The following is a 25,064-nucleotide window of genomic DNA, read 5'->3' as shown; positions in this document are numbered from 1 at the left end:
TCTTTCCCAGCATCGATATGGCACATGTACGTCATCAGCAAGACCTGAATCTTTCCAAATTCCCCTTAAGGGATGAGGTACTTGATGTAATTTCATGACTGACCCCATGCGCCCTCTTAAAGCAGAGTTTGCACTTCTTCCTGGGACCCTTACTCTGTCCCTGCCTCTTTGCCCCACTACTTCTACCTCCCTTCTTACCAACTGGCTTTTCCCAGCCTTGTTTCTTAGTCTCTCCTGCTGCCTTCCTGAGCACCTTTCCTTCTTCTATCTTGCATCACGCTGCCATGATGCTCATGTTTGCAGGTGCATGAGGTGAGACTGCCAGGAGCACAGCACACAGATTCCTCTCCATCCCTCCTGGTCACACCCAGCCTGCAGCAGCTGCAGGGGACTCTGCATGCCAGGCTGGGCTTCTGGCTTTGGGTGTGCCATGGAGATTCAGAGAAATCCTGTCTAAGCACTTTCTTTTCTAGAAAATAGGGTGAAGCAGAGCTGTGAAACAACATTCTAATTTCTCTACAAACTGACACTTTTTAATACAAGCATATTCTTTTTTGCTTAGGAAAAAAGTGCAATTCAATCATTTCTGACTCTTCTGAGTTCCTCTCTGAACGATCCAATCTGACAAAATTACAGGCAATGACAGATAGAGTCTCAGGTGGAACAAGTCAAGCAGTCTTGCTAACCTGCAGATCTGCTGGCTCCCTCTGTAATACCAAGATACCTGGATATTGGGCCACCTAGACCCAGACCTACCTAAACAGCTGACTGGCTCCAGAGCCTGCTTGGGCTGCCATTGTTAAGGCTGCACAGAAAACAGGGCACCATGGGAGCTGCTCTCTTCTGCAGCAGACTGGCATGACCCTCCCCTGCAGTAAAAAATTGCTGTTATATTCGCCATAGGGATGGTTATTACACCCCTGCAGACTCCTACCATCATCCAAGAAAGAATGATTCAGTTGTGAGGTTTGGGTTTGGGAGACTAGCCTTGTTTGTCCTCCCTGCGTAGAAGTACCTCTCCATTTCACATCTTGGAGGGCTTCCCAGGAGGTCTCTGCCAGGGAACATTTCTCACCATGTTAAAGAGCCAATTAAATGGACTGACAGTGTTTGCTTTGTAAACAGCTCATCTCTGTGATACAAGAGAGACAGTCTGCTAAACTGAAATTACTGGAGGGGGTAAAGCTTCAGTACATTCTCACTACATGTAAGGCACTGACCCTGTGATACCTGCCCAGTGTACACGCGCTAGGATCTACATCATCCTCAGATTCCTCCCTGGGCTATTTGGGACCAGTCACCGTGTTATGGTGAGGCTCCTGCCCTGCAGTGCTGAACGGCAGCATAGGCACTGAGAAACAGGTCTCTGCCAGCTCTCTGGTGTCTGAGTGCTCACTGAACATGAGCAACCGCTGTCAGGGCCCTGAGTGTGCTCCCTTGTTCTACCCCCATAGGGGTTTGGCTACTTGTGCTTGAGGCTAGCTCTGGCATGGCACGGCTGTGTCACCTTGAGCTGGGGAAAATACTGAGGGTGAGAAAGTGCCAGGAGAAACCCTTGGAGAAGCCCTCCCTCTTTCACTCAGGAGATGCATTTAAGATCAGGCCCATGTTCATGCTCCTTGCCTGAGCTATGTTTCAGCAAGGCCTGTGCCTTTATGATCATTGGACTTCCCAGATTGTCCTTAGCCTTGCCTTGTCCAGATGGACTTTCCTGGTGATCTGGACTCTTGCCTGAACCTGGTCACCATGACTGGACCTGCTCTGCTTTTCTTGCTTAGGTACAGTGGTGCCAAGGAGCTCTGGAGGAGAACAGTGGCCAGAAGTTTTCTGGAAGGAGCACCTCAGAAGGGCACTGAAGGAGTCCTTACTCTTTGGGGATGGGCAGTAGGAAGATAGCTCTCCTGCAGTGTATGAGCAAGAGGGGCTTTGCAAGCACAGGAGGAATGAGCAAAGGAAAGCCAGGGAACCAAAGGAAATCAGACAATCTGCTCACCTGTTTACAGTGAATGGTAAGCACATGAGACTTCAGTCAGGGAGAGAATAAAAAAATATTAGTATTAGAAAAACAATTTTCAGCATGAGTAGTGTTATCAAGGATTGCTGAAGACATCAGCTCTGTAGGAAGAGGTACCACCAGAGAAGTCAAGCAGCTGAGTAACACAGGATTATAAATACTCAGTGTGGATTCTAACTCTTTTTCTGTTTGCAGTAAGGTTCATAATAGGATATAGTGTTTTCTGTCAACAGAAAAAGATCATGACATAAGTTTAATGTTCAAAATATACCAATGTAGTGGCTGAAGAGAGAGCTGGAACAAGCTCAAAATGCTAAGAGTGAACTAAGATGCTGGACTCAACGAACACTCGCAGCCAAGGCCAACTGTATCCTGGGCTGTATCAACAGAAGCGTGGCCAGCAGGACAAAGGAGGTGATTCTGCCCCTCTACTCTGCCCTGGTGAGACCTCACCTGGAGTACTGCGTCCAGCTTTGGAGTCCTGAGCAGAGGAAAGACATGGAGCTGTTAGAGCCGGTCCAGAAGAGGACCACTAAAATGATCAGAGGGCTGGAGCACCTCTCCAATAATGAAAGGCTGAGAGAGTTGGGGTTGTTCAGTCTGGAGAAGAGAAGGCTGCAGGGAGACCTTATAGTGGTCTTTCAGTACTTAAAGGGGGCTTATGAGAAAGATGGGGACAAATTTTTCAGTAGGGCCTGTTGTGATAGGACGAGGGGTAATGGTTTGAAACTAAGAAGGTAGATTTGGACTAGATATAAGGAAGATATTTTTTATTGTGAGGATGGTGAAATAATGGAACAGGTTGCCCAGGGAGGTGGTAGGTACCCATCCCTGGAAACGTTCCCAGGTTGGATGGGGCTCTAACAGCCTGATCTATTTGAAGATGTCCCTGCTTATTGCAGGGGGGTTGGACTAGATGATCTTTAAAGGCCTTTTCCAGCTCAAACTGTTCTGTGATTCTGTGATTGTATGACTTGGTTACTCATCTGTACTGCAGTCATATCTCAGGGGTTCCCATTGTACTTGGCTGGAGCTTCACTTCTTCCCTGCCTCCACCAAAATCAAAGAAAATTTCTTCCTTCTCTGCACCAACTGGCTGTGCTGCTAAGAGCTATCCATTCTCTTCCCTGAAGTCCAATGTGAAGTTTGGTTTTCAAAACCACAGGGGGGGGAAACGATCAAGGAACACTAAATTTTAAGTTTCTATATCTGGCTATCTGCTGGCTCCTCTTAAGTCAAAATCTGCGGAAAGCAGGAAAGTGTCTTTGAGGAATTATCACCATATACTTTCCCTGTTCCTGTCTTTATTTTTTAAGAGACTGGATACTGGATTATATTAGAATATTGGTCTGATGTGGTACAACATTCTCATTTACTAATTACAATTATGTTGAGGCAAGCTTTTCAAAACTTGTGTTACAGCTAAAACTAGCTGATTTAAAGAACAAGGAGTAACTGGCTAAGACTGGTGAACTGGCAGATTGTCTCTGATTCTCCTAAGACAATTGCCAAAATTATGTAGCTGCCTAAGACATTTGAAGAGGCCTTTAAAAGTACCCCTCTTCTTGGAACATAGTCCAAAGTTACAGGAAGAGTACATTCTTCCCATACCCTAATTTTTGGCTGAAAACAAATAAAATTGTTTTATACAATAGTGGTCAATATTGTACCACTTCAATGCAAAATGGCTTTGTATCATTAAAATTTACAGAGTTGCCACTGAAGCAGCATTGCTTTCTCTCTTTTAATCTTATTATTAGTTGGATATTAAATGAACAGGCTTCAAAAGGTTTTCTTGAATCCACATTTAATTTGAAATGGTTTGATTTTAAAAGAAAAATAAAAACCCAAATATTTAAAAGTCTGGTTTGAATTTAAAGATTTTGTGATTTCTGATACAGTATAGTGCCTTTTTACACCATGCAAAGAAAACCATGTTTCTGTAAAACCCATAAGTAACAAAGTCGATTCCTCAAAAATTATGTTTATTCCTTCACTCCAGATCAGGAGGGAGCAGCTTCCCTGCTGGCACAAGCAGAGCCCATGTGCACAGGGGAATATCTAGTGTCACCTCAGCTGCTCTGATCTCAGGGCATCAGGGCCTCAGACTGTCTCAGTTTCAAGAAGCTGCTTTGATTTATGTGCCTCATGGCACCTAGTTCTCAGAGTATCATTAAAAAACCCTATCCAACATTAAAATTGCTGAGTTCCCACTCTCTAACTGGACTATCTAATGATGAACTTCTCTGGCAGCTGCTCATGTTCATCACTCACTGACTGCTCCCATCACCCAGCTCGCAAGTGAAAAGCCCTCTGCAATCTCCTGACCTTTCTCCCACGCATACACCACTGACTCCTCTGTTGCCTCCTGACAGGTATGTGTCCCTGTAACCCTCTGGCAGGAGCTGATGGTCCTCACACTCAGCTGGGATTTCCTGTGAACGTAGGCCTTCTCCAAGGTCCCTTGAACCGTCTCTTGATGTGCTCGCCCCAGGTGGTCATTGATTCTCCCTTCATCTCTGCTGAATTTGAGTCTTCGATCTGAGCTGACATTAGCTGGTTTCCTGTTTTTCACATCCAGCTACTGTGTTGGCTGGCATTTTGCAAGTGTCTTGACTAGACGGTTAGATATGAGGTCTTCTCATTAACACGTCTCTTGTAATTGGAAGAAGGCCAAAGGCTGGGAAAGGCAAGTTTCCAGCACTGCCTCTGATTTAAGGGCAGCACTAAAGGTTAAGTGAGTGCAAGTGCTAGTGACTGGGAATGAGCTCAGAGGGACAGAAGGTGACGTGTGGCAGGTACTGGGGTAGCAGGAGAGACTGAAATGACTGAAAACCCACTTAGGAAAGATCCTTTGCCGAGTAGCTTCAGCACAGAGTTGCAATGGGACATCATCTTAATATGGGTCATGCTGCCTCACTTTCCAGCAGCGTTGACTAAGTCCCTAAGAAAAGCTACTGCCACAAATCCCATGGGAGCTCCATTTCTGGCTACTCAGGATCTGGGTCAGGCTGTCTTTCTTGGTCCTTTGTTCTGGGACCTGTGCAAGTGCCCAGGAGATGGACAGATCAGGTCAGCCTTGTCTTCTCTTCCTTGACAAAGAAAGGCTGCAGAGATTTCTTCTCTTTTGATAATACAAGAAGTATGTACCCTCCAGCTCCTGCTTGTTTAGGAAGAGCAGAGAACATGAGCAGAGATGTGCCTTTTTCAAAACTGAGCACTGAGCATTGCTTTTGAGCAGAAGTGCAGAAGCTAACAGGGCCAACAAAGTTCAGTGGATGTTTAGCAGGGATTTCATTTCTTGGCTGAAACTAAGCATGGGAGAAGACGAAACTCATTTCTGGAGGGAGCAGTTTAGAGCTGGTGGAAAACAGGTCGTGTTACTGAGTTCTCAGCAAATCTGGATTCCTGAGGCAAGGGCTACTGGGTAGAGGTGTTTGAATCCTTGGCGCGCTCCCAGCACTGGAAGCTTCAGCTACTGCAATGCAGCAATGTGAGCATCTAAGGGACTGAAGAAGACTCCTACAGTGAAACAGTCTCCTTATGGTATTGCAAAAATCAGATCCCACTTTGCTTCAAGAAATTGCTCTGCAGATGAGGCAAAATGTGGACAGGACCTTTGCATACCAGCAGTAGCGCAGTGTGTGATCATAACCCTTACCTGTAGCTGTAGGCTCTGCTCCAGGTCATGAAAGGAAGATGGGCTGGCTTCTATGAGGGTTTAAGTAGTGCCACAGATGAGACAGCAGAGGTCTTGTTAGGCACACAGAGAAGTTAACTCAGTGGTTCTGGTGTCCTGATTGTCCAAATCAGAGACCTGGTCCTGCTGGCTTCTGGTCTGTGTGCCAAGATTTCTGTGGAAGACAGCCCAGGCTGTGCTCCATTGTGGAGCAGGGATACAGAAAGGGCGTGCAGGAAATCATTTATCCATATCCCAGTTTGCGTGCTGCCAGAGTCTACCAGGCACATTTAATTTATCTTGTGTACTGCTTACTCACCAACAGAAAATATGTACATTTCTCATCTCTGCATACTGACATAACTGAATCTCATGGCAAAGCTGCAGGCCTGAAGATGTGGGTTTGAGAAGGCTGTAAGGCTCTGTTTCAGGAACTATTCATAGCTATTCCCTAATCATTACCCAACTCAACAGCATTATAAGGAAAGAAAAAGTGGGGCTGTGTAGACAATCCAATGGATTCCTCAGCTCTAAGGCTGTGAAGTCTGTCTCAAGAAATGTATTGGCTAATTTTCTGTTCTTAAATATTTTTTTTCAGCCCCAGGACACAAGCAAGAAATCATCTTCTTTCATAACTGCCCAGACACAACTGGTGTGTTAGTGCTTGCCAGACAAACTGTACCGAAGGGTGAGTTTTAGTCTTTTAGTCTAAGCAATCCATATCTACATAAGCTCTTCTCTTGTCTGCAGGCTGACAGGTAGTAGCCCTAATTGCAACAAAATGATCTGGCAATGGAATGGTGAGCAGATTTATCACTGAAGTAAATACATGTTTGAACAACAAAGACAATGAAGCTAAGGCTAATGAGAGAGATTTGCAAAGCAAAAGCTACAGCTATTGCTACTTCAATAGCCCCAGCCATCCTCCACTAGCAAGCAGAAAACAGTCCCAAGAGCCACTGAAGAACAACAAAATCTGTATCAGAGCTAGACAAAATAAGTAGCTGTACCAAAAACCAGGAACACAGGAAACTGGGTTCGTACAGTCATTACTGCCCCTGCTTTCCCCAGCATTAGGAATTTAGAGCCTATATGGACTGTGGTGAGGTATGCTCTTAACATTGCTGTTATAAGATCCAAACTGCATGACTATAAACTTATTTATTTTAATCAAGACAAGAGAAATGAGTCATTAAGTGACCTGGAAAGGGGCTACCAGAGCTGCACAGAGGAAATTGTTTTGACTAAACAGAGAGGTATTATTTTTGGTGCCTTTCTTTCATTGGGAATGCAACTCCAGCAAAAGAAATGCCTCAAATATTTGCTTCTGTGGAAATACTGTGTGAGATTGTGTAGATATCTTTGTTAGACTTCATAAATTATCAGCCAACCAGCCCAGCAAGAATGTTTGCAGCTATGGCAAAATGTTAATTTAAATGAGACCAACTTAAACTTTAAAGTCGTTCTTTTTATAGTGATTTGGTCTGTGGCAAGAGCTGTGGAATTTAAGTTGCAGGTATGAAACTCAGGTGTGTCCTAGAGTTGTAACTGTTGTGTAGCTGGGTGGTAGGGCTCTGTCTCTGTCCACATATAGTGCACTTAAGCCAGTAATTCTCCTGCTGGTCCAAGAACTCCCCAGCTGTTCATCTGCGTACATGAGACGATGGACTGATCTTAGACAGTGGGCCAACTTGAGACCAAGCAGTTGACTGAACTCCTAGGCATCTTCACAATTAAGTGTTTGACTAATTGGTGCAGAAGTCTCCAGATGGGAATTTCAGACCACTCTGGAAATCCCACCAGGCAGCTCCTGCTGTGCCCAGAGCAAGTGATAAAGTTTCAGCGTCTAGAGTAACATCCCGGGTGGAGAATATGGCCATCCGAGAGACTCTCAGGGGAGTTCTGATGTTGCTCTGATCAAACTGTACATAAGTCCTACTTAGGGACTAAAGGAATTGGCTTCCAGAGCTGTGAGACTCATTACAGCTCTCTATGAGAAGAGACCAAAGCCAGGTCTCTTATTGAAGAGCTCTGAGGAGGGCTACAGTCTGCTGTTGGACTGAGGTGATGAAATACAGAGAGCCCTATTGAAATTGATCATATGTTGGCTGAAATCATGCAGTAGTGAGAGCAAAACAAGAAATACTGTTTTTGTCCTCTGTGTTGGCACACACAATGAGAAAGTGATGGTAACTGCAACGAAGGCAGACCTAGGAGTCCAGTGAATTTTAAAGTGAAGACAAAGTGGAAGGAAGTCAAGGTTCTTGATTCAAAGAATACAGACCCAAGCTGAAGTCCAAGAGGTGGGAGCTAATGGTAAGAAGGAAAGGGGTGGAAAGTGAGAACTCAGGGTCAGGACTTGCAATTCTTTGCCTATCTCTGGGAGAACAGAGACATGTCTACTGGGTAAGGAGATCTGAAGCCAGGATTACTGATCACTGTTCCCAGCTTTAGCCTGCTGAGTGACCTGAGTTACAGTGCAGGACTTTGCTCTGTGTCCAAATTTCTCATCAGTGAGGTTACCACCCATCAAACCAAACTGATTCTAGGTGGTAGGTGGCCAGTTACCTTCCCCTCCTGAGGTCCCATCATTCCTTTGGCCAGTGCTACATGGCAGCTCCCACATACCACGTGCCATAAACTTATTTCTCTCCCACAGTGACAGAAGGAAAGGACAGGGGCATCCTGTTACGGCCACATCTTTGCCAGCCCTATCCAATTCCTGACATGTCCCTATGCAGCCAGGAACCAGTGGGAGGGTGGCAGGCTGCTCAGGGACAGGGCAGAATCACTGTCTATCGTGGCTCCCATCTAATCTCTGTATTTCCATTATGGAGCAGTCCAGAAGAATCCAATCAGTTCAGCAGTTCCTGAGGTAGCCCAGCAACAGTAAACTCAAACAGAGATTGGCAATGGCTACCTTCAAAGACATGCAGAGAATCACCAGGAAGTCCAGCTTCCCTCTGCCCTAACCTCCTCCAGTGCTGGGAATAGAAGCCACCCAACCTGCCTGCTGAAGTCTACTCCTACCCTGCTACTGGCAGGACCAGACCAGCTGCTGCTGTTTGTGCGAGTGTTTTCTTGTGTTTCCATCTGAGTGATAAACAGTCCTGGGAGGATAAAGGTGCTCCAGTCTTATCTGAAGTACCATGAACAGTATGGGTATGAGGGAGGGGAACTGAGGACATAAGTGCATGCCTGTTCTTGCTACATCTTCCCAAAACAGTGGTGCAAGGATATGAACTGATTAAAATGAGTCATGAGTGAGAGAAAGTGGCACATCTCCCAGCTGGCTAAAAGGAGCCATTGAGCTGTACACTGAACAACTTGTATTGCTTCTTGACAGCATAAAGTCTTCCAGAGTTTTGTATCAAGGGAAAATCCCTGAAAGGTTCTTCAGGAGCTGAAGGAGGAACTCAGTCCTTAGTAAGTGCCTTTCTTCAACATGAGGGATATTAGTCCATAGCATCATGAGCACTGCAATGTTACCTACACCCTATGTACATGGAGCAGCTCTCACCACCGAGCTAGGGTAATCTAGACCTTGAGCACAGCACAGCCACGACTGTCATGCCTCCATGATACATGTTTGGCAGTATGCAATAACGCTATGAGCCCCAGGCTGGGACAGTCCTGTGTCTGTCTGTGGTCAGATCTATCCCATATATCTAGTGTATAGTGAAATTCCTGCACTAACTCTGTATCAGCCAGTCCAAAGGTATGGAGGTTTACCATCTGCTCATCTTACTCAGTTGCAGGGTTTGGACACATAACACACCCACATCCATGAGCCTCAGGAAACTGACCTGTAGGAGACATAAAGCTTAGCATATCATAAAGGTACAACCAATTAAATGTTTTTCAGTTCCTGTCAGGAGGGCTGAGCAGCCAGAAATTATCCAGCAACCTCCTTTGGAGGGGGTTGCAAGGTAAAGCAGAGAGAGGCTCTGCAGAAGGAAGTGTCAGGAGTTAATCCTGCCCAGAATGCCCCCAGGGAAGATGATTATGAATTAGCTCTGTCTTTGGCAAGCTCTGCAAGATTTACTGTCCTGAAGAGGAGGAAGAAATAATTACTCAAGGCAGAGCATCAACTGCAACAGCTGTTAATGGCAGAACAAGGGGGTGTGAAAGCTGTCACTTTTTCCCCACCTGGCTTTGGAGAGAGCAGATTCAGCAGATGTCAGCCAACACCTGCACATAGCTGTCCTTGCTCTGCTTCCATCTCCTACTTCTCCAGTGGAAGGGAAGGGAAGGTAACCAGCTGAGCCAGGTGTAAAGCGGCACTGGGGACAAGGACAGGGGCCTCAGAGCTGCTTGTTGAACTGGCTGTTCACAGACATCTCAGCAGCCTCTGATCATGGTAACCAGACTGCTTTGTCTGAAGCAAGTTAGACATCAGATACAAAATTTAAAAGGGGACTGTTTTATCACTTAAGGTAAATTTCCTCCTAAGCACACTTTCTTTCTCACTATGCCCTAAGAAATCTGTCAGCAAATCTCAGGTGGAAGCTGCACTCAGTCAGCACAGAGAAGGTGGCTACTAGAGACCAGCATGAGAGCAGGTGCCTTGTGTGATTCCACTCTGAGACACAGGAGCCCGCCAGAGACATGAGTCCTTGGGGGGGGGGGGCAGCTTGTAAACAGCAAAGAAGGGTTAGAAGTGCAATTAGTCTGTGTGACAACTATGACCATCTTCTGTCACCACGCTGTGCCAGGCCAAATTCCCCCTTCCTCCCTCTCTTGCACAAAGCTACACCAAAGCACGGGGCTTATAAGCATGCCAGGCTGCCTGTCAGCCCAGGGGAAAAACAACGCACACACCCACAGCAACAGGCAGACCTGTATATGGGCAAGCCCAGGCTATCGGCTGGCATGGCTGGCCCTCAGACCTCAGATGGGCTGTAAGTAAGAAGTCTAGCATACTGGAGAGTCCTTATGGGATTTAGAACTGGTCATTTCTCTTTTTGTGGTCAGCCCTAACACACATATACAATTAAAATTACAGTATAGATAGCAAGGTACTGTGCAATCCAAGCTACAGTATGTAGAATACACTGAGGCAGCTTCTTTGATGTCTTTAAGGCCTTTCCCTCCAGTTCATGCATCTCCACTCAGGGATGCAGGATAGAGGTTAAAAAAAGGCTTATAGCTGAAACTCCATGAGCCATTGCATGCTTCCTCATCAGAGATCAGGTAGCTTCTGATCCAGCCAGTTCCAGTCCAGCAGTTCTTTGTCCTTTGGCATGACAATGGGGCTTTATGACTTCTCATGGCTTCTCAGCTACAGGCAGCTCTAGAAGACATCAGCTTGCTTGCAGTTGTCCCTGACCTGCCCCTGCATAAGTAAGGATGAAAGGTAACAAATTCCCACCATCTGTATCCCCCAGCTATTGTCTCTTTCCATCCCTGTGCTCAGAAGGACATTTGTTCAGATCAGGGTCATATTTTGTGTATTTTTATCAAAGCTCTGGCCTGCTTTGTCCGTGAAGTGAAAGTCAAAACTCAAGAACAAGCAGTGTGGGAGGAGGCAGGCACTGGCACTATGCAGTCTTGCGTCTGCCCTATCATATTCCCTGGCCTGAGATTCTTTCCTCTACTAATTTTTTGGGATCTGATGCTCAGTCCCCATCCAGTCTCCAAACCTGGCATCTCTGTGCCGAGTGGGAAGGGTCACAGAGGAAGGCCAGCATGCAGTCTTGTACAGGAGACAAGGCTACAGGAGAACTCTGGGAAATATGCAGGATTAGTCCTTCACTGCCCTTCCTAAGAAACATCAGCCATGGTCCTAGCAATGATACTTAGCAGGGTTTATGTGGGAGGAGATGGAGGTAGCACAGTGCCAGAATCAACAAGGCAGAGGGAAGATTATATGCTGCAAACTTCTAGAAATTATGCCAGAAGCCTAACTGGAGAGGTCCTGAAGGCTGGGCCTCTGCCCTGCCTTTAGCGACTGGGTCAGCCAGTCTAATAGAATGACTTTCCTTACTCTTCCTGTAGAAGGAGGAGATGACATTAACCTCACTATCCACTGGTCCAACCCCCCCTTTCATGTCCTCAGTCCAACCAGCATCACAACGTGGTCCATATGTTAGAGGTGTTGCTGACCTGTGATTAGGTCAAATAATTTGTCTGAGTGCTCTCTTCAACAACCATCATTTTAATTCTGTGATGATTCGTCTGTGGCACTGTTTGACCATTATCGTAACCTGGAGCAATCACTTTCATAACTGCCTGCACTTTCTCACCTCTGCTTTGGTCTAGCAAACAGCTTCCATTTCCACTTCTTCCTACCAACATTTCCTAACTGGAAGGATTGTCATGACCAAGGGATCTGTCCAGTTAACAGATTCATGCTCCACCCATCACACTGCCTCTGCAGTACCAAAGTGCTAGTTCTGGCCTTCCCTATACCCTGCAGTCTGCATTGCAAGCCCCAGGTTGCTGCTGAGCATGACTGGTCAGGAGTCATGTGGAATATGTGGTGCAGAACAGAGAGCAGAATCTGTAGTGAGGTTCACAAGGGGATTCAGAAGCACAGCTTGTGCATCCTACCAAAAGCCATGGGATCCATACTCCCAGCCTGTGCATGCAGTGTGCTGCAGGCACCAGGGCACTAGGGCCTGGATTCACACTGCTTGGACTGCAGGTGCTGCAGCCAGAGCTCAGAGTCTAGTGAGCTCTGTAATTACCCAATTTATCACTTCGTTCCACCCCAGAGAGGAGTGAAGTACTGCATCTTTCCCTCCCCTTTGCAGCCACCTGATGCGTCTTTAGGGATGACACCAGATCCACCCCATACTTTGTGCCTACATGAGCTGAAATGTTGCCCTTTACGGCAGCGGGCGCCCAGCCAGCCTTCCTGCAGCCAGCAGCCGCGCGTGCGAAGGGCCAGCATGTCTGCACGCAGCTCCCTTCCATTCGGCCTCTCCCAGCAGCTGCTGCGGGGGTGATGGAGACAAGCAGATCTTTTTTCAGACCCCCTGGGGATAGGCTTCAACAGGTCTGGTTGTTCATTGATTTAAGAAATCCAGCTATGGTTATGATTAAGCCACTGAGAAAAGGAGCCCAGGATGGGCACTTGGCTCAGGGCAGGGCCTTTGCCACTGTACTCTCTGCCGTTGTAACCCCATCTGCACTACCATCAAGCACACAGTGCAGTCACAGTGCTGATTTCATCACTTAGCTACATGTCGCACAGCTTTCCTGCAGCAGAAACCCCTTCTGCCAAAGTCTCAAAGCTCTGAGATAAAGGAGGCAGAGAAACAATCCTAGTCATCACCACTGCTCACTGCCAATAGCCTCTGTCACATCATCTTTGCCAGGCAACACTGATCCTCATCAGCATGATTGGATCCTGCAAAAAACAGCCCTGGACTATTTGATCTGTTTCCCCAAAGATGTCAGTGTTCCACCAGTTCAGGTTTGCCTAAATTTGGAATAAACCCTAAAATCTTGCTAATCCTTTCTTGTTACACCAGTTTTGGATCTTGTACCCAGCTCTGCTGAGACCACTGCCTGCCACGCTGAACAGTTCCAAAGCAGAGACTCTGGAAGCCCCACATGTCTCCAGCTGCAACACAGTGTGTCCTTGAAGATGAAAGGTGTCACAGAATCACAGCATAGTTGATGCTGGACAGGACTTCTGGAGATTGCCTAGTCCAACCTCCTGCACAAAACAGAGACAGCTAGAGCAAGTTGACAAGGGCCTTATCCAATCAGCTTTTGCATATCTCCAAAGACAGAGACACCACAACCAGTGTTCCAGTGTTTGGCCACCATCACCATAAAGCCATTTTTCTTATGTTTAAATGGAATTACCTGTATTTCAATTTGTGCACATTGCCTCTTGTCCTGTCACCCAGCACCACTGTAAAGACTCTGGCTGCATCTTTTTTATACCCTCCCATTAGTGAAGAGAATAGCATAGCATAGCATAGCATAGCATAGAATAGAATAGAATAGAATAGAACAGAATAAATTATTTCCATTGGAAGGGATCTACAAGGATCATCGAGTCCAACTGCCTGAGCAATTCAGGGCTGACCAAAAGTTAAATCGTATTGTTAAGGGCATTGTGCAAATGCCTCTTAAATACTGATGGCAGGCTTCATCATGCCCCTGCTCTCCCACAGCAAGCAGCCCCTCACAGGAACTTTATTATAAGGATAAAAGAGCCACATACAGAAACACAAAAGTAGGTAATTTACTCTATTTTGAAGACAAGGCAGGTGCCTGCAGAAGCCACCCTGAAGTCACTGCGGCCAAGAAGTGAGTGGATACTTCACACATGAATAGTCTCTCTCACAAGAGAAAGGAGATGTTTTCAAACCCAGAAGAAGTACAAGGAGGTGACATTGGGCAGCACTGAGTCATGGAGTGAGGACCATGATCTGGGGAAGGAGCCTGGCTCCATGGTAGCAGGGATAGTGCTGTGGAGAAGTTGCTCTCTGTCTCACCATGACCTCTCACACCTGGGCCACCATGATGCCCCAGACCCCAAAGTCCCTTGCAGGGTGAGATCTGCCTTCCCTCCCCCCATGGGGACCAGGCTTTATGGCTTCACCACAGTATTCTCGCTGCACCCATCCTCCAGACGCCAAGGGCAATCGACGTAGCGCAGTGCACCACTGACAGGGCTCCGCTTGGCGGGATCTAAGGCCAGCAGGCTCCGTAGCATCAGGGCAGCCTCGGTTGTCAGGCGTTTCCAGTGGCGGGGCACGTTCTCTTCTAGGCCTGTCTCCTGCCACAGCATGAAGTCCTCAAAGAAAGGGTCATCTGGCAAGCTTTGCTCCCAGGGGAAGTACCCAGTCAGCAGGCAGAAAAGCAGCACACCAAAGGCCCAGGCGTCCATGCTGGCATCGATGGGTACCCCTTGGGCATCAGTGGTGTTGCTCAGCTCAGGGGCGGTGTAGGGGATTACCCCAGCCACCAGCTTAAGCTTGGTACCCTTGGGCCGTGTAAGCCCAAAGTCAGTCAGTTTGATGCGCCGACACTCAGGATCGAAAAGCAGCACATTCTCAGGCTTGACATCTCGGTACACAAGCCCCCGGCTGTGGATGAATTCCAGCGCGCTCACGAGCTGCTTGGCACAGTGCTTAGCGGCTGGCTCAGGGATCCCATCCTGCACAGGGAGAGAGACAGGCAGTACAGCACATGCAGAGCATCTTGGCAGCCCTGCCAGCTCAGCTCTCACCTGTGTGCTCTGCTCTGGGGAAGACCTTTGCATTTCTGGTCTTGCAAGTCTGAAGCTGCTTCAGCACTGCAGACCCCACACATGAGACCCACAACCCTATCTCCCTCCCTCTGACCTAGTCAGTCTGCACGAGGCCAAATACTATACTCCCAATTCTCACACCCCTGTAGCAGCACTCACCCGGGGTTTGATGATAGAGATGAGGTCTTTGTGCAGTGCTGGTTCATAGAGGAAGCCATAGTACTGGCTGGACTCAATGGCAATTCCAAACATACTGATGATGGCAGGGTGGGTGGCAAGGGAGAGTGCCACGCAATACTCATACAGGAAGGTGTGCAGCTTGGTACTGGCTTTGGGTAGGAGCTTGAGAGCCATAGGAGTCCCTGCAGATGGGGAAGAGTATGTTAGACTCCCCCAGATGTCACTCACACCAAGGCCATACAGAGAGGGCACTGAGCAGCCATGAGTCCAGACACTCATAGCCATAAGGAGATCTCTTGCCCAACACTTTGTGTGGATATATCCTGTGGACACCAGATCTGGGATCAGGCACTGCCATTGCTGTGAGTTTTGAGCCAGTCAGTGCATGCACAGGAGCACTGCGTAGAGGAAGGGAAATTCAGGATACGTGGGCATACGAGTCTGAGCTGGGACTACTGTGGAATAGCAGTGTCAGGGTCCTGTGGGCACTCATAGGCCTTAAGGGCCTTGGCCAACCCCACCTAGGACTCACACCCTTTGTCCATGGGCCTGAGGGCAATATTTAAGCTCAGGCTTGGGGCTTCTCCCCCTGCATGAGCTGTGTGGTGGGAGCTATATCACATTCATGTTGATGCCTAGCCATGAATCTTATTTATCCTGACTTGTGGATTGACTTCCTGGCTTGACCTGGGATCTGCCTCATCACCACAACCTTGCCTGATGTTCTGGGATGCCACCACCTGCTTCTTGGCTGGGTGCAATGGAGTGGTCCCTGTCTGGGGAGGTCTCTGTCCTGCCAGTCTCCCAGTGGACTCCCCATTGTGTCTGGCCCCAAGGAGCCATCAGCCTACCCAGCGCCTTGTTGAGTGGAGAGAAAGCAAGGCGCAGTAGCTCACAGGGCACAGTCATTTCCTTACCTCTCTGCCTGTGTGTCACTAGCATCACGTGACCATACTTGCCCCTGCCCAGTTCCCGAATAACCTCATAGTGTTCGGCCACCTCGGTGCGCACCAGGCTCTGAGCCGTGATCTCCAGGAGCTCGTCTAGCATGGTTCGTGCCGCTGTCCCTGCCGCTGCTGCAGCTGAGCTCTCGGCCATTGCTGAGCTCTGTGGAAACACCACAGCCCAAATCAGGAAAATCACAACATGTACAGAGAAAAGCAGATCAGACACACCACACAAACAGTGCCATGATAAGGCATGTTTCTACCCCGAGCACTCTTGCAGCTGTGCTGGAGTTGAGCTTGTGCTTTTACACAGTACACCTCTGGGCAAAGACCCTCATCGTATAAAAGGTCCCTGTATTGAAGGGAACCTCCCTCAGCTTTCTAATCCTTTCTGGCCTCCAGGCAGATGCTTGTGTCTCTCTAATTGTAGTTCCTGGAGCCTCTTATTTCAAGGACCTGGACCAGCTTTCTGTGTCTGTACTAAAGCTTGGTCTTCCAGATCTCTTTTTGTTCTATACTCCAAGGTGTTAAGCAACAAACAAAATGGTAACAGGGTCCCACATTATCAAGCGTGACCCAGTCCTCTTGCTCTTCCTTAGCCTACTGCAGCAAGACCATGTCTTTCTACACAGAAACCCACCCCTACTGCTGACTGAAGAAAGTCCTTCAGGTAGTGGCAGAGGCACAGCTAGCCTGTGACAAAATAGGGGTTACTACTCAGAGACAGTGTGATCTGAGTACTCCAAAGGGAGCTCAGTACCCTACATGTCTGCTGACATTTCTGACCCAAAGTCACTTGTGTGTAGCCAAGAAACTTAGGTAGGAAGGAAGCTTGGACATCAGTAGTATTTTGAGCAACAGCCAGCTGCTTCGGAGCCATTTCAGAGAAACGCTTTTTTGCAGTCCTCCCAGCTCCAAAGGCAGCATTTTAAGGTGCCTGTGGCAGCACTCTCCCCCTGACTACCTCCCTGCTCTGAACACAGGCACCTGGGGCCGGGGAGCCCCTCCTGGGTTCAGAGCAAGGTCACAGAACCCCAAAGTCACAGGATGGTCAAGATCAGAAGGCACCTCTGAAGATAACGAAGATCTATGAAGATATATGAAGCTCAAGGAAGGTGATTCGGCCCCTCTACTCTGCTCTGGTGCGACCTCAACTGGAGTACTATGTCCAGCTTTGGAGTCTCCAAAACAAAAAGGACGTTGAAGTGCTGGAACGGGTCCAGAGGAGGGCCATGAAGATGATCAGAGGGCTGGAGCACCTCTCCTATGAAGACAGGCTGAGAGATTTGGGGTTGTTCAGCCTGGAGAAGGCTCTGGGGGGACCTCATCGTGACCTTCCAGTACCTGAAATGTGCCTATAAGAAATCTGGGGAAGAGCTGTTCACTAGGGCATGTAGTGATAAGACAAGGGGTAACGGTTTTAAACTAGAAAAGGACAGATTTAGGTTGGATATTAGGAAAAAGTTCTTCAATATCAGGGTGATAGATCACTGTAACAGGTTGTCTAGAGTAGTAGTGGAGGCCCTATCCCTGGAGATATTCAAGGTCAGGCTGGATGGGGCTCTGAGCAATCTGATGTAGTAACATTATCCCTGGTTACTGCAGGAGGGTTGAACTGAATGATCTTTAAAGGTCCCTTCCAGCGCAATATATTCTATGATTCTCTGATTCTATTATCTTCTAGTGCAACCTCCTGCTCAGACAAGGTTAACTAGAACAGGTTGCTTAGGACTGTGCCCAGTCTGGCTTTGAATACCTCCAAGGATGAAGACTCTACAACCACTCTGGGCAGCTTTTTCCACTGCTGGATCCCCTTTACAGTAAAAAAAGGTTTTTCTTCTGTTTAAATAGAAATTCTGTGTTTTGATCCATACCCACAGCCTTTTGTCTCGTCACTCAGTATCAATGAGAAGACTGTCTTTTATACACCTTCCCCATCAGGTATTTATACACATTGACAAGATGATCCCTGAGAGCCTTCTCCTCCCGAGGCTGAACAAGTCCCAGCTCTCTTAGCCTCTCCTTGTATGAGAGATGCTCCAGTATCTTAACCATCTTCACAGACTTTTCTAGATTTGTTCCAATATGTTCACATTTCTGCTGGGGAGCACAGACCTGGGCCCACTACTCCATATGTGGCTTCAGTAGTGCTGAGTAGAGAGACAGAATCACCTCACTAGCACTGCTGGTAATGCTTTGCCTAATGCAGCCCAGGATGCAACCCAAAAGCCTGAGGGTTGCAGCATTCTTGGATATAACTTAAACAGTGTGCAGTGAGACAGAGCTGTGGTATAAAACCAGTGGCTCACTGCACCTACAAGCTCAGGATCTCTTCCCATTAAATGTTCTGACTCACATGACACCTTTTAGGGGAGGGAATAGGACCTCACATTGCTAAAAAGGAAGATGGCATCCTGGGAATATGAGTGGGAGCAGAAAGAATGAAGCCTTTTCCCTTAGGTTTTACGTTGCCCTATCTGTGATCAGAACTTCTTACAGTTCCTTTGTCTTCCAGTTCCCACTGCTATTAAATCTGGTCATTCTTAAGAATCCAGTAATTTAGCAGTAAAATTATTTACACCTAGGAAAACTACAAAAAGGCTGGATTTGTACAGGAGACTGAGACTACCTGTGGGAAAATTCCCCTTCTTTTCTGTTCCCTTCTCTCCTAGACTGCATTGCCAAATCTTACTCAACTCGGAAGTACCAAGTAATTTGCCCTACTTTTCTACAAAGGCTTTGACTTGGTCTGACCACCAACAGCAGCCAAAGTTAGTGCAGTCCACAGGAAGTTCAACACTGAACAAGCGCATGCATGGGAGAGGGATGAATGGGAGGCTGGGAGAAACTCACAGGGAAAGATGGACTGGAAAGTATTTTAGAGATTTTGCGTTGAAGTTCTCCTGTTTGCTGCCCAGCCTGCAGAGCTTGTGAAATTCACACGCAGCCAGGGCACTGCAGAATCTGCAAATGGACCCACTCGACCACCAACATTTCCAAACTGGTGTTGCCACATTTGAGTGTTAAAAAGGATAGCTGAAAAAGCCTTTTAAAGAGTCCTACCTATGAATACAAAAAAATATAATGTAATAGATCTTTGAAAGGCCTACACCTCCCCTTGGTATTAGATAAGCTAAAGCCACATTAAATAGGGAGTGGAACAAGAGGAGATATGTCTGCTCATCTTGTGCAGGACACATTAGATTTATATTTGTGAAAAAAATTAAAAAAGATCAAATTATCTTTTCTGTATGACTATGTTTCTCCTATATCAAATTCATGGTCATATACAAGTTCTTGTCAGCAGATTATTCACGATCTTCTCAAATAACTTAATTTCTCAAACTTGAGTTAGATGAAATTTCTTCCCTTGTAGGCTGGCCACCTGCTAGTGCTGTCTAGCCCAAATGTTAGAATCTTCTCGTGCCATCCACTTAATGTATTATTCAATAATTATATCATTTTCAAATACCTATTCATTTATCTGGTTTTATTTGTATTGAATTATTTATTATATGATTCATCCGTTCTGTTTTTATGTGATTCATTAAGTCTCTCCTATTCACTTTGTGAAAACTTGCTTTTGTGAATGGGAGGATATGCTTCTTTGTATATTCTTGGTTCTCACTCCAGCTTTGGGAGTCAAAACATTTCAGTCCATAAGTTTTTGCAATTAAAAAAAAATATCCAAAAAACTCTTGTGTCCTTTCACCCCACATTTCAAGTGAACTGCAGTATAGATGGCAAGGATCCTTACTTTCACACATGACCCCCACTAGCATGAGAGGGCAGATTGGGTACAGAGCAGAGCATCAAAGTGAAACAGCCAACCTGAAAAAAACAGACCAGCCAGAGGATATGTGTAGAGTGTCTTGAGGGGACAGTGACACTCCTGTGGGTCTGATCAGGGCTCCACATGAAAGAAGCCCCAGCTGCAGTCACTCCAGCACAGTCTGCAGGCTTTGGCCCTTCCTGCCCTTGAGGACACTGATTACAGAACATAGTCCATACTTCATAAAAATAGCCAAAGTTGTCAGGTCTTCCTCTGAGGTACCACCACCATTAGCTAGGAAGCTAAGTGAGGGCCAAATTTGGGTCACCACTGAGTAAAGTTTGCCTGGGTGCTCTGCAGCTATCTGTGTTACCCTCTAAAGTGCCATTTTCCCTTTGCAGAGCGTCAAGGACTGGGGAGGGGGCCAGCAGGGCCCTGGCCAGGATGCACTCACCATTGAGCTGTGCTGTATTGAAGGCAGCAGGCCTGGTCCTTTTCAAAACTGTTCTTTCCTCCACTATCCTTCCTGTCCTGGTTCCAGACTGCTGGCACATGAGAAAACCTAATTCCCTGAAAGAGTCTCTAACTACAGCAGCAAGAAATTCACATCCATTCCACCATCAGGAGATGCTTCCCAACTTTCTGAGGAGCTGAGGAGGAGCTAGCCTATTGAGATACAGGGTCTTATTCTAGGTAATGTTATTCTGGTTCTTCAACCAAAATGATTGCTGTATTTGGTCCAGAAAAGCACTTCATACATGTCAAAAGCCAAAGACAGTATAATGTCTGTAGAACAGAGACAGTGCTATGATAACAGAATTACAGAGGTGTTTAGGCTGGAAGGGGCTTGAGATCATCTAATCCAATTCCCCTGCTCAAGCAGTGGCAGCTGAAGCAGGTTATCTAGGAAGGCGTCCAGTCAGGTTAATAGTATCTCCACAGATGGAGACTTCACAACCTCTCTGAGCAACCTATCACACTGACCACCATCACAAAAATTTAAAAAAAAAAAGTTTTCTTCTGTTTAGATGGAATTTCTTATCTTTTCATTTGTGCACATTGCCTCTTGTCCTGTCAATGAGCACTACAGAGAAGAGTTTGGGTCCCTTTTATTCATTCCCTCTCATCAGGTATTTATATATGCCAATAAAGTTCCCTCTGAACCTTCTCTTTTCAAGCTGATGAGTTTCAGCTGTCTCAGCCTCTCCTCTTATCAAAGATGCTCCATTAAAAGTGGCCTTGAGCATATGGCATGTAGGGTCCATTTTCTTGTCTGGCTTTCTACAGAGCTTTGACCCAAACCAAATAACAGAAAAAATATAGGGCACCTCTTGCAAAAAGTCATACAGGCTTGATCCAAAGACAAACTTTGATCAACTATAAAAGCTAGTGTTAACATTCTTGCTGTTACGTATTTATATGATATCCTAATCTGAATTTACCTAACATGCTGCTCAAGTTTCTCAGCTAGAGAAAAGAGTTTTCTAGTGCCTGTCTACTGAATTTTTCAGGGTTTATATGCACTGTGATCAGAGGTATGACCACAGCCTATAAGAATGCATTTTAAACTACTTAGATTGAGTAAAACTAGCAGGGTATAGCCTGAAATAGCTTATTTATTTAACCAACACTTTACTTAGTCTTCACAAACCGCCTGGCACACTGTGCTTCTGTAGTGCCCACATCAGTTAGCTTAAAAACAGGTAGGAGGCTTCCAGAAATTGTAGTCACATTTTGAATTCTGAATAAACACTTTCATGCTCTCTGATCAAGACACCTCTCGGTCTTCTTATTGGTTAAATGCCTTCAAACAACCTTCTGTCAAACTCTCAAACCAAGGCCCTTTGTCCAGCTCTCAGATCCATTTTATGGCTGTTTTCTGAAGCTGCACCATTTTTTCTGCCCTGCCGTGTTAAAACACCAACTGCTCCTGGGGAATGCCTCCTGCAAGGCATTCAGCTAGAATTACCCTCTGCCTCATGCAGTAGCCCCAAGATCTCTTTTTGCAGGAACGCCACATAGAGAAGCTGCGTTACCTTACATGTGCATTATAATGTCATAGTTTTTCCAAATTACTGGGGTTTTTTGGGGGGAAAAACTCCACCTCCTTTCCATGTCCCTTTCTGGATGTTGCCTGCCTTGTTTCTACATGATTAATTTTGCATTGCCTTTAATAAAGCTCATTTTCCTCAAATGGACTTAGTGTATAAAGTAATTCAGATCACTCGGTGTCTCTGTTGTTACCAAACCACCGTGTTCATTTCTATCTAGGGCTAGGTAAGGACCCTACCTGCAGGGGATTCCCACCAACCTCTAAATTGTTTGTGGGAGTTCGGAGCAGTTCTCAGCCCGGTATTGGTTCATACAGCACTTGCCAGAAATATACCATTCATTAACTGTTCCCTGAAAACTATCTGTACAAATTCATCCTGACATTGGTCAAAATCAGTAAGCCACACATTTTTAATGGATTTAAAAATAAACCCAGTATAGTGGAAATTATCATACTTTATTGGTGTGCTCACCTTACACAATTAATTTTGTTAAATACTGACTCTGTTATAATACTTTTACCTTTATCAATGATCTAGAGGAAAGCACTGAAAGCATCAAGAAAATACTTCCAAATTACACAAAACGGGTTTGGGTAGATCATGCATTGCTTGATAAAACTAGCGCATGCCCATACACACATACAAAAGTGTTTCAAACAACATGAGAAGTCAAGAGTTTACTCTGGCATTGAGTGACATTAAAAAAAAAAGAAATGTCATATTAATCAGATGAATCTAAGTTCTTCACACTGCTTTGTAGATAAAATGGGCGCTATGTAAACCCAGAAATGTAGATCTGGTAGAGCCTCACTTCCTTCATAGGCATTAATATGTAGAATGATACAGAATTGCACTAGAAATAATCTATAGTGATATACATACACATCTTAATGATTCAGATACAAGTCTATGAGAATAATGGTACAAGGGTTACTGATGTTGCCGATTCCACTTTCGCATTCACTCTGCTGAAAAGAATGCCCAAAAAGCATCAGATGCAGGAAACATCAGCACCAAGAGGCAAAGCAGCATTTTCCAGGTGCTAAATTAAGAAAATAAGCTTCACCGTAAACAAAAAAAAATAGATACAGCCATTTAGCTTTACATAGTCTAAGGTAGATTGTAATGAAGGAAGAGGTCTGTTCTGAAACAATGTGCCTCTTACAGTGAACTCCAGTTTCTGCAGAGGTTCCTACACACAGATGCCCAAGACAGTCTGAAATTTAATCTCTGAAAATCAGCTGAGTTAGGAAAGCTGTATTTCTGAAAAGCTGGCCACCTGCTAATGACTTCTGCACTAGAACTGAGAATATTGTGCACCGGTGGATTTTGTAGTTTTATTGGAAATGCATTCCTTCCATTTGCTCTGCTTTGCATTTGTCTTAATCTACTTTTTAATGGGTTTTTTTTGAATGTTAAAAATACACTGATGTGAAAGCTTAGTTCCTCTAGGATAAATTTCCTGAACTCTTTCGGGAGCCAGCTGATGCGTCAACAGAATTAGCTATTGGATGTTTTCTATCTGTTTAATGGTATTGGTGAGACCACAGTTCAGCAAGGTAGTGCTGGTGTCCAGAGTTTGATAAAAAAGGATTAGAGAAGAACCATGAGAATCGCAACGGTGCTGACAATTACAGGGGAAACTTCCAGGAGAGCAATTTTTTCAGCTTATCAAACAGATAGCGAACAAGTGACTCTATCATCTGTATGTACCTTTGTGGGTACTAGAAATTCACTAAAGAGGGCTCTCCCAATTAAGTAGAAGCATGAGAATAAAACCAATAGCTGAAGCTGAAACGAGGCAATTACAGACCTCAGTCGCGGTGCAGATTTTGTGAAGAGGGATATTTGCCCCTAAGAATCCCATCAAACACTATGGAAGAATATTCTTCCATCTCTTGAACTTCTAACTCCAGATTGGCGCTTTTTTTCCCTCTAAAAGGTCCACTCTAGTGCAAACCACGTTTAATCCAGGCAAGGGATCAGAAGAGGTTATCGCAGTGATTGTTTCTGGCCTTACTGCTGATAGATTTATGAGCTTCTTTCTAAAACTGGTCAGCAGGCTAGTGCTTGGTCTCACTGCGGAGAACCGCATGACCGTCCCTTTAGCAGAACTGCTATTGCTCTTTTCAGGCAGAAACACCTAGCAGCCTCCCCAGAGCCAGCCCTGGGAGCCTCTCCCCAGCATACACCAGTGTCCTCGGACAGAAATCGGCAGTGATCTCACTGCGACCAAGCCATATCACACCCTCCTCTCAACCAACCAGCCAGTACCATGGCACCATCCCATCAGACACAACCAGACACAAAGCAACCTTTTGGGCCAAGGCCACCTAACAAGCTCACCACCAACCAGATGTGGGAAGTGGGTGCACTCCAATTCGTGTTGGCGCACTATGCCAGAGTCTCCAAAACCAGCTTATGAGGGGTGGGGTGCCCTTTTATGTGCCTGTCCAGTCTCTTTCATCCTGTCACAGCTGTAACTTCTCCTCCCACCCTCCCTCCCCGTCCATACCAAGCCTCTCACCTTCTCCAGCAGCGCAGCACTGGCGGCCTGCCGTGATCTGCCTTGCTTCCCCCGCTGCAGCCTCTGGGCTGGGTTCAGCCTGCACGGAGCAGCCGGAGGGGGCTGCCAGGCATTACAGGGCTGAGCGTGACGCTCCGCCTCTTCACCATGTCTCTGGTCCTGAGGACACGCTGCCTCCCTGCTGAAGGTGACCTCTGGGAGGGAAGAAAAGTGGGGGTATGGGGGGAAGAAGAAAGCTATCCACCTACTCCATTTATGGAGGGGGAAGTGTTGCAGGGACCAGGGTAGGGTTGTTGTTTCTGCTGTAGCCATACCATTGTAAGCCCCAGGGACCCTTCGGCAGACCCACCCTTTTCAGCCCTTCCCTCCAGCTTGGGCTCTCATTACAGCTGAGGGAGCAAAGCAGCTCCCCAAGGCTGGGGCATGGTCCATGTGCTGGGGCTGTGCCAATTAAGATTATGTCCCTGATGGCAGGGCTCAAAACAACCATGAGCTGCCAGCGCTTGCTCTTGGCCACCAAAGGGGCCAAAGACATGCCAGTCACAATTGCCTGTATCAGTGAGCATCAGAGACCAGGCACAAACTAACTGGTTCAAGGTCTCTTCACACAGCCTTCATGGGGCCTTCATGGGACCCAAGGGGTCAGGCTCCTCACACACACCAGTACTACAGAGTAT

At 46.4% G+C, this 25,064-nt stretch overlaps 1 protein-coding gene across 1 annotated transcript; it reads right to left on the bottom strand.

Annotated features, from left to right (window-relative positions):
- Positions 1-14,244: 14,244 nt before the first annotated feature.
- On the bottom strand, positions 14,245-24,447 carry SBK2 (SH3 domain binding kinase family, member 2). Its single transcript, XM_010179444.1, has 4 exons — positions 24,388-24,447; positions 16,005-16,194; positions 15,067-15,269; positions 14,245-14,814 (listed from the first exon to the last, which is right to left on the bottom strand). The coding sequence occupies exons 2-4, from the start codon at positions 16,183-16,185 to the stop codon at positions 14,245-14,247; spliced, it is 954 nt and encodes a 317-aa protein (XP_010177746.1). The 5' UTR covers positions 16,186-16,194; positions 24,388-24,447.
- Between the last annotated feature and the right edge of the window lie 617 nt (positions 24,448-25,064).

This window comes from Mesitornis unicolor, unplaced genomic scaffold (assembly GCF_000695765.1).
Source record: "Mesitornis unicolor isolate BGI_N332 unplaced genomic scaffold, ASM69576v1 scaffold3722, whole genome shotgun sequence".
In the NCBI taxonomy this organism is placed as follows: domain Eukaryota; kingdom Metazoa; phylum Chordata; class Aves; order Mesitornithiformes; family Mesitornithidae; genus Mesitornis; species Mesitornis unicolor.
The sequence above is the reverse complement of the archived record's forward strand: the minus strand, read 5'-3'. Positions and strand labels throughout refer to the sequence as shown.

What these genes read in the sequence shown, in the direction of transcription:
- SBK2 (XM_010179444.1), bottom strand. Translation starts at nt 16,185, where the DNA reads ATGGCCGAGAGCTCAGCTGCAGCAGCGGCAGGGACAGCGGCACGAACC. An exon ending in AGTGACACACAGGCAGAGAG is followed by an intron (nt 15,270 to 16,004) that starts GTAAGGAAATGA and finishes CCCCATCTGCAG; the next exon opens with GGACTCCTATGGCTCTCAAG. An exon ending in TCTCTATCATCAAACCCCGG is followed by an intron (nt 14,815 to 15,066) that starts GTGAGTGCTGCT and finishes CTCCCTGTGCAG; the next exon opens with GATGGGATCCCTGAGCCAGC.